Source organism: Apus apus, chromosome 2 (genome assembly GCF_020740795.1).
Source record: "Apus apus isolate bApuApu2 chromosome 2, bApuApu2.pri.cur, whole genome shotgun sequence".
NCBI lineage: Eukaryota > Metazoa > Chordata > Aves > Apodiformes > Apodidae > Apus > Apus apus.
Window position 1 is genome coordinate 52,948,366 of NC_067283.1, and position 11,870 is coordinate 52,960,235.

Sequence of the window (11,870 nt, forward strand, 5' to 3'; positions counted from 1 at the left end):
AGGCTAAGAGGTTTCATTGCCTGAATGTGTATCACTGTCTGAATATCAGTAATCACCAATCTTAGTCTATTCACAAAAATCTCAGAACCACTTGTACAGCATGTTGCTTATATGCATTTTAAAGTAAGTTAACAGGAAGAAATTTGGAGATTTTAGGGGGCTTTGTAGTTCATCCATTCTAGAAGCTAATATATGAAAATTCAACACAAACCAGTCACTGGTGTCCTTTTAAAAATATAAGGGGAACCACACTTTGACAGAGCCTGCACAGGAAAGTGACTGTTATCTTGAAAGACAAAAGTTCTGCTTTGAGAAGAATCAGCTGTTCATTTAAAGAAAGTGAGACTGCGTATTGCAGGGACTGTAGGGTACTTCTCACAATGAGTTCTTGCTGGCTTCCAGTTGTTTTTGACTAAATACTTGGCAAGAGGGAGAAAATAAAGGAAGCAGTTATCATAATTGCCTTTCTGATTCTGGTCATCTGTCATCTAATTTTTCCATGTTCCTGGGGAGGGAACTGCTCATACAGTTATTAATAAGCAATAGGAATATACAGTAGGCATTATTTTTGCTGCCTGTCTCAGTGTTTCCTTTATCTGTGGGATGGGTCTCTATGTTCCTCAGGAAATCAGATTTGTGATGCCTGCAGGGAGCAATAATGGAAGGACAGAACTGGTGGCAGATGACTTCCTTGGGAGACACTTGCCTCTGCTTTTATTTCTCATAAAGGACTGGGATATCCCTTGCTCTTACTGGTATCTTAACTTTGCTAGTGTCAAGTGGTATTTATTCCTGCCACTTCCCTCCTGCTTTTCTTGGTTGTCTGTGCTGTACAACTATAAATACTAGATTTGTCTATTACTGTGGAGAAATATTTGAACTCATGAGACAGTAGTACTTTTATAAGCAAGCAAAAGGAATTGGTCACCCAGACCCGGAAAAAAACCCTTTTCATGTGGGTAACTCTATTATCTGTTATTCTGCAAGTTCTGTTTCACAGTGAGTGTGCCGCATTGATTTTCAGATCTTGCATTACACAAATAATTAGGCTTTTCACAAGCCTGAATGCAAGAAAGTAACATTGGTTTTCATTTTAAGGTGCATGCTCCCCTTTTCTGCCAGAGGAACCTGTGCTTCTGAAATAGGCAATCAACAAAGAAATTTCAGCCAGAAAAAGCTGATGTGAGATTTTGTTGGCTTTGGGTGTTTTCTGATGTATTTCCACGTCCCAGTAGATTCATCATTCAAAAGTTACATTATGTATAATATGAGCGTTGGATTTACCAACATGGTCCAAAAAAAGCATGAAAAAAGTATTTCTGAGATAAAACTGATTATCTCTCATAATTCTTTGCAGCCTTCCTTTGTGGCAGGATTGCCATGAGCTGTGGAGTAAGAAACGCAGAAGACAGAAGCAGATGGGCATGACTGATGACTCAACAGCTGCTAAAGTCCCCAGGAAGGATCTGTCTCTAGGCATGGATGAGAGCAGAACCAACACCCCACAAGGCATGCAAACTTCTTCCCAACTCAAAACTCAGGGCAACTCTAGTGTAGCACTTGGTCAGTAATATTTTCAGTTCTTATAATTACCTTCTACTTGGATTGCGCCTCTAGAAATTTTAGATGTTATTTTCAGAGTACTGACACCTCCTGGATTCTTGAGGGAGGAACAGTATTGTAAGTTAAATCTTCTTTTCCAAAGATTCACCTTTGCTTCTGGAAACTAGGTGTTCCTTTAAAGTTATACTTGTTTTTCAGTCTGTTCAGAGCAACTACCTTAATCTGTATTTTGAAGGGATTTTATTTCTTGCTCATCTGTAATTCTTCCGTAATCCCACAAGACAGTTGCTGCTCCCAAGTTTCTCACAACCTTCATAGATTGGAGGAGCTTTATTAGTATTGATAAATTGATCAGAAGGCAGATTTTGGAACAACCATAATTTCAAATCAAACAGATTCCCTGTGAAGGTTAGTCTTCAGCTTTCTGTATTGCTGGGGCTGAAGTAAATTGTAAAAAACAAACCGGAAACCCCCCTCCAAAACCTGGTATAACAAGAAGTAGCTACCTTTTTAGGTTGCACAGCCATTAATTCATAAACTTCACATACCAAAATACCCTACTTGGAGACCATTTTATGAATGTAATATAAGGAGTAAAGTGATGGTTTCCCATATGGACACCATTTGAGATACTCAGCAGTTCAGTGATATAGTTCCCTCATAATATGTAGAAATGTACAGAGTAACAGTATGAAATGGGTACCCGATAAGTTGAATTTAGACCATTTTTGATTGTGCAAAGTGACTGTAAATCGTATGGCACTGGTACAGCATTTTAGCTGAACAAAAACAAATAGTAAGTGCCTTCACAGGACCTGAAAATTCTGTAATACTGACAGTATCAACTCAATTCCTCATTTAACAATAGAGCAGAGTTCCACATAGTTGGTGCAAAGATATATGGAAAATAGTTCTTTTGATCATATTTTATTGCAATTTATAGCTTCTTGCTCCTGTTCATCCTGTTTGTCACTGTAAGCCAGCTGTGAGCTTCTGTCACTCCTTATGTTTAGGCTAAAGTTCTGGCAGCATTTTCAAGCATGACTTTCTGTAGCCCTTTACATTTTTTACCCTGCAAATGAGAATTGTGTAGAAGTTTAAAGAATCCAAAGGATAATAGGTATTTTCTTTGTGCTTGGATAACAGCCTGATAAGAGACTACTATGTTTATTAGGAAAAATAAACTAAACAAATAGAGAAGGAATAATTCAGACCTATATTGCTGTTTACCTATATGTACATAGAAAAATATATCTAGGGAGAAGACTATTGAATTTTCAGTGAAGCTTAGACAGTTTAGCATAGAGATGTTTTGTGTATTAAGCAAAACCCTTCTGGAAGCCATAATGCACCTTAGAATATATCATCAATAAGGCATGTGCAAATTCATGCTTTAAACAAAACTGTTCCTGAGAACTCCAAAAGAAAAGGTTGAAAACACCTTGGATCAATTTTTAATCTTCTGATTTGTGAATGGGACCTCTGTTTATTGCTTCTTACAATTTAACAGAAGCTATGAGAGATCAATAGTTCTGTCCTGGTAGAAACTGACAGATTTCCCAGAACACAATTTTCACTTGGAATGGACTTGCAAATAACCTAAGAGTAGGGAATTGGTAGATTGTTTTTTCTGTTTGGCATTTTTCTGCTGAATTTTTACGGAGAGTCTGAGAGAAGTTTTGAATCTTGAGCATACCATCCTCAGATGTTACAAAATCAACTGTTAAGCATGACATCTGAGTGAGAGCCAGTAGTACAAGGCATTATAAATTGTTTTCTTCTGTATTGCCAAATAAAAGGTGGCTTTATTTTTATATTTATATAAATACATAAAATCATTGAAATGCCTGGATTCTGCCTGAGTAGGTTGCAAGTGTTTGGATCCTGGCACACATCCACAACTAGGGTAGTGTGTTTTGGGTTCTGCAGCATTTTCCAGGCGTGCTGCTTTTACCCTTGCAAGACAAATACTTAATACTTTTTGTGTGGGGGACCATTTTTTCAGGCATGAATTTCAACCTGCTGTGAATTAATATATTGGTGAATTAGCAGAAAGGCAGGAATATAAGAGGACAGAATGTTCATCTGAGTTAAAAAATTCAGGACTCCGCCATCACAGCCACACAAACGAATTTTTTAATTTTTAACTGTTTTCTTCTCTAAGTCATCTGCTCATAAGGCACATTGAAATCCATGCTGCTTCACCTCTCCTTTCAAAATAAACTACCACAATAGGTGTTTGAAACTAGGAAACTGCCCTGATATTCTGACTTACCTGCATCATCCTAATCTTCTGTTTGTGGCAGACTCCATTTCATTGAAGAAATTGGATATCATTGCAAATCTGCATTTTCCTGCTACTCAGTGATTCACATCTCGTCCTTCAAACTCAGCACTTGCTTTTGCATTTATACTGCTAACTTCTGAGTCACCTAGAGCCTAGTCTATTGAACAGGTGTTAGAATCCAGATACTGAATGAGAACAGCCGAGAATATGACTGGAAATGTGTTTTGCAGATGACCGCTTTGTAACAGAGGAATGTAATACGTCAAAGATCGGAAATTTTGCAGGGACTGGAAATCTTACAGCTGCCTAAAGCAGGTGGCCTTAAGCCCCAGCTTAGTTGTGTTGTGAAAAATTGAGCTCCAGCTTGATGTTTCTCATCCGTCCGAGTGGGTGTGCGCACTGCTTGCTAGTCACTTTATTTATATTACTATTCCATTTCCTATAGATACTCCCCCAAAGGCAGTTAATATGTAAAAGCATTCCATTTCTATGTTGTCCAAATCCATGTGTTGCCAGTTGTGTCAGCCATGTTAGATTAGTCTTGCTTTTGAGTTTCTGAAATATGCCAGTTCTAAATAATACTTAAAAACACCTTTTTTGTCTTTAGCAAAAACAAGCACTGGACAGCAGTTAAACCAGAATGAAGTGGCAATCCTGCTAAACCTGCTACAGTCTAAAACAAGTGTTAGTTTGGCACAGTTTGCCCAAGTGTTGAATATTAAGGTAAACCCAGAGACTCAGCAGCAACTAAATAAAATAAATCTTCCTGCTGGAATTTTGTCAGCAGGTGAAAAACAGTCAGAACAGCAGCAGCAGCCGCCGCCGCCTCCGCCACCACCGCCGGAACAGGAGCCTCTCAAACAGCCGGTCGCGCAGCCTCCTGTGCCACCTGCTCAGCTGAGCCAGCCAAAAGTTGAGACTGATGCTGCCCAGGCAGCTGTGCAAAGTGCGTTTGCTGTTCTGTTGTCTCAGTTAATAAAGGCTCAGCAAACAAAACAAAAAGATTTTGTGTTGGAGGAGAAGGAAAACGGATCAGGAAATGAAATGTCGTTACAACTCAGGCAGCCTCCAGAGCCCACCACTCCTGCGTCTGTCAGCCGGGACGACGTGGAATCTCCGGCACCTGGCTACCCGCATCTGATCAAGTCAATATATACACCTGCAGGTACTGAAGGTCTTTATTGCTAACCAGCAGATACCTTGAGCAGTGGAAGTGTAATAGTTCGGGGATAAAGAGTTAACGTGGTGACTATATCCATCTGTGTGAGGAGAAGGGAGGTGATGAAATTGATTCTGTCGTGTTTTACACCTGGATCATGGAGTTTGTGTCTTGCTGTAACAGGTGCCATGCAGGCAGAGCAAAGGGTGATTCCCCCCTCCAAGAGGTACACAGGTGCTGGTAGTATTTCTGATGAAACGGTGGCATGGATCATTATTCTGGGGATTTGGGGTTTTCTTAGTGGTGTTTGTGGTGGGGAAGACAGTCTTCTCTAGAAAAGTCATAGGTGGAATTTGTCAATTTTAACTTTGTTCAGGTAAAGCCTGTTTTGAGGAGAGGATATTTTATTATTATTTTATTAATGCTGAGTAGAGCAATTTCTTGGTGTCATATTCTGTTAGTGGTTACCTGTAACTCTCACTGACACACATTGTTGAAGGCTTTCATTGGCGTATACTAGTGGCTTCCTTAGTCTTCTCAAAGTTTAGAGCTCTGTTGTTGATCTTTTTGGATTGTTATTTCAGTTTTGTCATATGGTGGCTTATGTATTGCTCTGTGGTGTTGGCAGCTGTTGAAAGAAATGCTCTCAAGTGGTTTGAGGGTGGTTTTTTTGTTCTTTTTTTTTTTTAAACCTTAAGTTTTGCTGTTCCTTGATAGGGTGGTCTTTTGTCCCTCAAGACTTTTATCACGACTTTTATTCCTATTTGCAGATCTTTTCTGATCCCTCTTTGAATTTTATAGTGCTTGTGTCTCACTTGAGTTTTGTGGGTTTTGGGGTTTTTTTAAGGAACTTCTGCTTTTCTTTAACTGCTTGCCTGGTAATTGTACTTTAAGGAGAAACCTGCATCACTCTCCTGGGGCAGATGAGCTGTTGCCTTCTCCAAAACAATCTGTCCAACTACCAATAACTTTTAACTAAGAAGTTAATGAGAACTGAAGTAACAAACCTCTGTATTGTTCCAGGAAAGAGTCCTTTCCTTTCTGGTCTTGTTGTTTAATATTTTTATTCCGAGACTTTTGTTTTTCCTCTGCTTAGGTCAAGAGGATTTGGTTAGGCAGTCTGAGATGAGGCTTCTGAACCGAACACCCGAACAAGAGCGCCCTCGGATCTTGCCTCCAGACCAGCGACCCCCAGAGCCCCCGGAGCCCCCTCCTCTCACCGATGAAGACCTTGATTATCGGACAGAGAACCAGCATTTGCCTATAACTAACTCTTCAGGAGCAGATCCTCACGCAGGAGTGAAAGCAGCTCTTCTGCAGCTGCTTGCTCAGCATCAAGCTCAGGCAACGACAGAGGAGCCGGTACAAACGAGTGTGGATTACCAGGCTAGAGAGCCCTATGTAACAGGCCCAGACTACAAGGATAACTTTGGATCATCTTCCTTCTCATCTGCCCATTACGGCAGTAGCGACGGAATAGGAAGCGGATCATCAGGAGCATTAGAAAGGAGGAGCTTCCTTGGCAACTCGGATATCCAGTCTCTGGATAACTACAGTACTGCTTCATCTCACTCTGGTGGTGCCCCTCCTCCATCGGCCTTTTCAGAATCCTTTCCCAGCTCAGTAACTGGTTATGGAGACATTTACCTCAACGCTGGCCCCATGCTATTTAGTGGAGACAAAGATCATAGGTTTGAATACAGCCACGGCCCCATCCCGGTTCTGGGGAGTGGCGGTGACGCTTCCGCAGGGCCGGAGAGCACGCACCCTTTGCCTGCAAAGATGCACAACTATAGCTATGGAAGTAACTTGCAGGAAAATCCCGGTGGCATCAGCCACATGCATGGACAGACTTGGACTTCTCCTGCCCAAGGACCTGGCTATTCCCAAGGATACAGGGGACACATTAGCACATCTGCAGTGAGAGGGCGAGGCAGAGGACTACCATTTTGAGTATCTGTTTTTCCTCAGGCACATCATTTTTATCTGGAAAAACTTCTTTTCCCCACCCCCCCCTCCCCCAACCCCCAGCTGCAGTTTAAAGCAGCAGTTCAACAGACTTGAATAATATTAATTCAACAGCTTTATTTTTATGTGGAAAAGGGTCTTGCGTACAGTAGGAAAAATTAAAAATGCTTAAAACTCATGCTGTCTGAAAACTAGATGAATTGATTGTACATGTTCACAAACTCTAGTTCTGAATTTTATTTTGTATTTTGGCAGTTTTAAGTGGATGCTAAATTTAAGGACATCAGCTTTTTATGGCACTCTTTCAGATCTTCTGAACTATGCACATTTGTGCTTTTTTTGTAAGTTTGGACCAACTTTTATGTAAAAAAATTTTACAACAATCAAAGCAGGGCACTGATTTATTTGGTATTTTTCTTTTTACAGAACTACCTTTAGTCAAAGGTCACTGTCAGTCTTTGCACTGCTTTCAGTGTTATTGTGGAAGGTGTACTTTGTGCTCATTTCAGATAATAAAACACGACCTTTCTCTTGATGCAAAATTTTATAAATACTTCGTCAATGTTTTGTTTTTTTTTTTTCTTTCAAGAAAAAAAAAAAAAAGGTTGTTCTGGTAAAATGTTCTCTCCATCTCCCAGGCTTGTTTATATAAAAAATTTACTTGAATGGTAAGTGCCTTAACATGTGAGCTTAAGGTCTGCAAAAATTTGGAATTACTTTATAGATGGATACAAAAATAACACCTAAACTTAGGTAGTTAACGTGAAAATTCAGCTAATAATAGGCAACTCAAATAGGTCATAATGTTGTGCTGTTTACTTCAGGTGGGCCTGTCATTTAGAGACTTAGTCTTATCTTGATTAAATAATAATTTCCAAATTGAACTTCATGAGAAATGTTGAAAATGAGGAGAAGAATGAAGAGTGTAGTTTTTCCTCAGCTCCCTCTTAGAGTTGTAGTAAGTGTTTTAGTTCCTCTGCCAAATGAACTATACTTTATATGTCCTTACCAAGTGATGAAATAGCTTTTCTCTGAAATGTCAACAGCAGTAACTACTTTGTGTGAAAAGCAGACACTGTTATCTTTTTACCACAAATAATGCATTATAGGAAGTAACAAAGGAAAAATGACCAGTATTTAAAGCAACAGCAAAATGGTTGACACTAGTTCTAATTCTCTGTAAACTTGTGATTGTGCCAATTAATCAATTTCCTGTCCGCTATTCCACAGAACATTTTAATACTGGAATTGAGTCAGTCTGAACAACTGATAAGATGACTGTAGTTGAAACTCCTACCAAGAGCCACTCCTCACATTAATTACAACTTCCAGCATGTTTTTTTCTTTTCCTTTGACAACAAGTGGTCTCTCTCCTGCAGAGAGGGAGGAATGGTTATATTTTGCATGTACATCAAAGAATGTTTTAAAGCCCATATTGGAAACAATTTTCCAACTGATTATCCAGTTGACAAATCGGTACCTTATGTAACTGAGTGTTTAATGATTACTTTTTGAAAAGTAAAATTTCTACTTACACTATTACAAATGTAGTCTTGTCAGTGACTTCTTGGATTTTCAGAATAGAAGCCAAAGTCGTTGGTGTTTTGTTATGTTTTAGTTGAAAATCGTGGTTCACGTGTGGCTGACTGCCAGCTTGCAGAGCACAGGGAAACTCACTTTGCTAACTACCTAGTGTTTGAGGATCTGAAAAATGAGAAATGGAGAGAGAGAGCTCAGTTGCTTATGATGTCCCTGTGAGTCTGGCAGTTGCCTTTGCTACACATAGGAGATAAATCCTGCAGTCTAAAAACGAATGCCTGGTCAGAAACAAGTACGACCTGAAAAAACCTGTGCTTAAGAAAAACAAAAGCTTCCCCCTGTGAATGACAGTGCATTGGTAGTTTTCCTTGAGTAAGGACACCCTTGTAGCATTTTTCTGTAAGTAGAATTTTAAAAGGCAAAAATTATTAGTCTCATTTAGGTATGGGCAGTGTCAGCTCAGGCTTTTTGTTTGCTAATCTTAAAAAAAAAAACAACAACCCCATGGTGATACACAGTTTGCTCTTTTTCAGAGTCAAGCTCTTATGCAGTTGTTGTCACTAAAAATGAGCAGTCTGGTGTTACTCTCCTGCACTTAAAATGTAACTGCAGGTGATAATTTGCTAAAAAAGCAGGTAAGTTCAAATAGAAGGTAGATCTCAGAGGACTAAATTATTTCACTTCTGATACAAAAATGAGAGGAAGATGTTCTGTCTCCTGCTGCTTCCCTTTTGGAGGCAAATTTTTAAGTCAGTTCATTTAATTCAGAAGTTAGTCCCCTGTACGTGTGTAAAGGACAGTGTAGCTTCCTTAGGGACTGGCAGGAATCTGATGTTGCATCGGTCTGCCAACAGGGGTTTCAGTCTTTGGTCATGAACAAAACACCCCAGCACAAGTAATCCTGACTACGAAGAGAGGGAGAAGAAGGTGCAATAGACAGTTGACTTTCAGGTGAATCAGAAACAAAACTCTGGCACGCCGTGGCAGATGGCATGCTGCACAAAGGCTTTTCCCTAAATTCAGTTTAAGGATTACTAGCCTGTGACTTTGAAAACTTACTTGCTTGGGACAACAGTGTTGGGACAATTTGAAGGGAAAGTCGACATATTTCTCTAGATGGTAACTTTGAAGAGTTTGAGTTCTCTCCACCTTGGAAGATGATCTTGGCTCTTCTGCTGGCATCCTTTCCTCCTGGGCAGGTCAAGGCTGTGCATGAGCTGCCTGTGGGGAAGGAGCTTTGCCCTCCCTCTGCAGGGCAGCCCCTGGGGTTGCCTAGGAGTTGTGTCTGGGCAGGTTAGCAGCCAGGGAGCAGGCCAGATCTAAGGACTGTAGGTTCACATTCATTGGTATTGGACCTGAGTATCATCTATCCAAATTTCTTTCTAACTACATCACATGACAAGGTGATGATTGGCAATTCAGATTTTTACCCTTTTGAACAAATTTCACTCAGCCACATTGATCCAGAGGAGTTTGGCATTTTACATCATGTGGCTCTTGCGTTTTTGATGCAGTGGTAGACATTCTGAAAACAACATTATTTTTCTGTGGAGCTGTGGCTTTTGTTACTTCCCTCCCCCCCCCATCCCTTTGGGTTTACGTTTTCTGTGCTGCAATTCCAAAGTGTGCTACAGAGACCTGGACACTACATCAAAAAGTAAGTGTTGTGTGTTTGTATTTTTAAATAAACATAGCAAAATACTGTAATCATGGACTACCAAGTAGCAAATACTTCATTATTTATATTAAGTGGTCTTTAGCCATACCAAGAGGAAGAAAGTGAGCACGACTGGACGGCTATGACTATGACTTAAAATGCTTAGAGTATTAGAATCCCTAAAATCAGCCAAAGGAAAAGGAAATGGCTTTTATCATGGATTGCTTATTGTTGTTACCTTGAAGAGAAGAAGCAGTGTTAGGGGAAAGGTGTAAAAATACATGTATCCTTAAATATTAATATAATTTCTTGGAAAAATAATTTTTAAATGGCAAACTTCTATATTTTATTACGCTTCCATAAAACATGGTCTATGTTATATTTTCTCCATACCACAGTAGTGTAAGGTGCTTTTTAGAAGCAGAGGTGATACGTGCTGTAATGTAAGTTCTTAGGGTTTTGAGTGCTCTTCTCCTGCTTTTGGTGCTTGGTGCAGGAGGCAGTTTCAGTTGTGGTGAAGTTTACAGCTGGATGAGTTTAATAGACAATTGTGTGGTAAAAACTGAAGTACTGAAGTAACATAGGATACCTCTTGTCTGTGGGCAAATTAGATCTCAGACCGTGAAATCTGTTTCCAAGAGAGAAAAAATCTCAGATGTATTTCTTGCGTCCTTCTGTTCATCAATAAAACACGCGAGTGTTTTACGTTCAACATTTCTCCCGTCTGTTCTGTTACACTGTTTTTTACAGGGGGAAATTTTGGCTGTTTCCCTTCTTGATAGTTCTGGCATGTTCTATATAAGCAGAAGTGTAATGGATTTAAGGAATCACCAGAAAACTGATTGGACTTCTATATTTAAAAACGAAATGACCTTGGGTTGACTTAAAATTGAACTAACTTTTGCTTATCAGGGTGAAGATTACTTTATTGCAGGAGTTATTTCAAGGCAACCTAATTGATAAAACTGTTACGCTTCAGCTTGCTTACTCTTTGTTATTTTAAGCCATTTGTATATAAAATGTATTGTGCGGCCTGTAAATAAAATACATGAAAACTTGAAGCCTTTCCTTGTTTTCCCTCTCTGGCTCCCCAGTTCAAGAGGGACAGGGATCTACTTGAGAGAGCCCAACGGAGGCTACGGGGATGATTAAGGGACTGGAACACCTGTCTTAGGAGGAAAGGCTGAGAGACCTGGGGCTTTTCAACCTAGAGAGAAGACTGAGGGGGGGACCGATTATTGTCTGTAAATACGTGAGGGCTGGCCATCAAGAAGGCAGGGACAAGCTCTTTTCACTTGTGCCCTCTGATAGGGCCAGGGGCAATGGACTCCAACTCAAGCACAGGAAGTTCCACCTCAACATGAGGAAGAACTTCTTTACTGTGAGGGTTACAGAGCACTGGAACAGGCTCCCCAGAGAGGTTGTGGAGTCTCCTTCTCCTGGCGACTTTCAAGACCTGTCTGGATGCCTTTCTGAGTGATCTGCCCTAGTTTTTTGTCCTGCTCTGGCAGGGGTTCAGACTTGATGATCTTTAGAGGTCCCTTCCAACCCCTAACATTCTGTGGTTCTGTGAAAAGAATGTTGGGTTAAAGTGAGGTTTTGTTTTCCTATCCAAAGAAATACAATTTTCAAAGTGTTAAAATTCTGCAAACTGTTACAAAACCTGCTCTAGTACTTTCTCCAAAGGAAAACCTCAG

General features: G+C 40.1%; 1 protein-coding gene across 4 annotated transcripts in view; it reads left to right on the forward strand.

The window, feature by feature from the left end:
• CDK13 (cyclin dependent kinase 13) overlaps window positions 1-11,234 on the forward strand; it is a 48,875-nt gene extending 37,641 nt beyond the window's left edge. Inside the window, exons 12-14 of one of the 4 annotated variants that reach the window (XM_051610110.1) lie at window positions 1,358-1,563; window positions 4,458-5,015; window positions 6,106-11,234. In XM_051610110.1, coding sequence (XP_051466070.1) covers window positions 1,358-1,563; window positions 4,458-5,015; window positions 6,106-6,962 — 1,621 coding nt within the window. In that variant the 3' untranslated portion in view covers window positions 6,963-11,234. The remainder of the gene's footprint in view (window positions 1-1,357; window positions 1,564-4,457; window positions 5,016-6,105) is intronic. The other 3 variants (XM_051610112.1, XM_051610111.1, XM_051610113.1) reach the window with 3 other exon arrangements.
• Window positions 11,235-11,870: the final 636 nt, after the last annotated feature.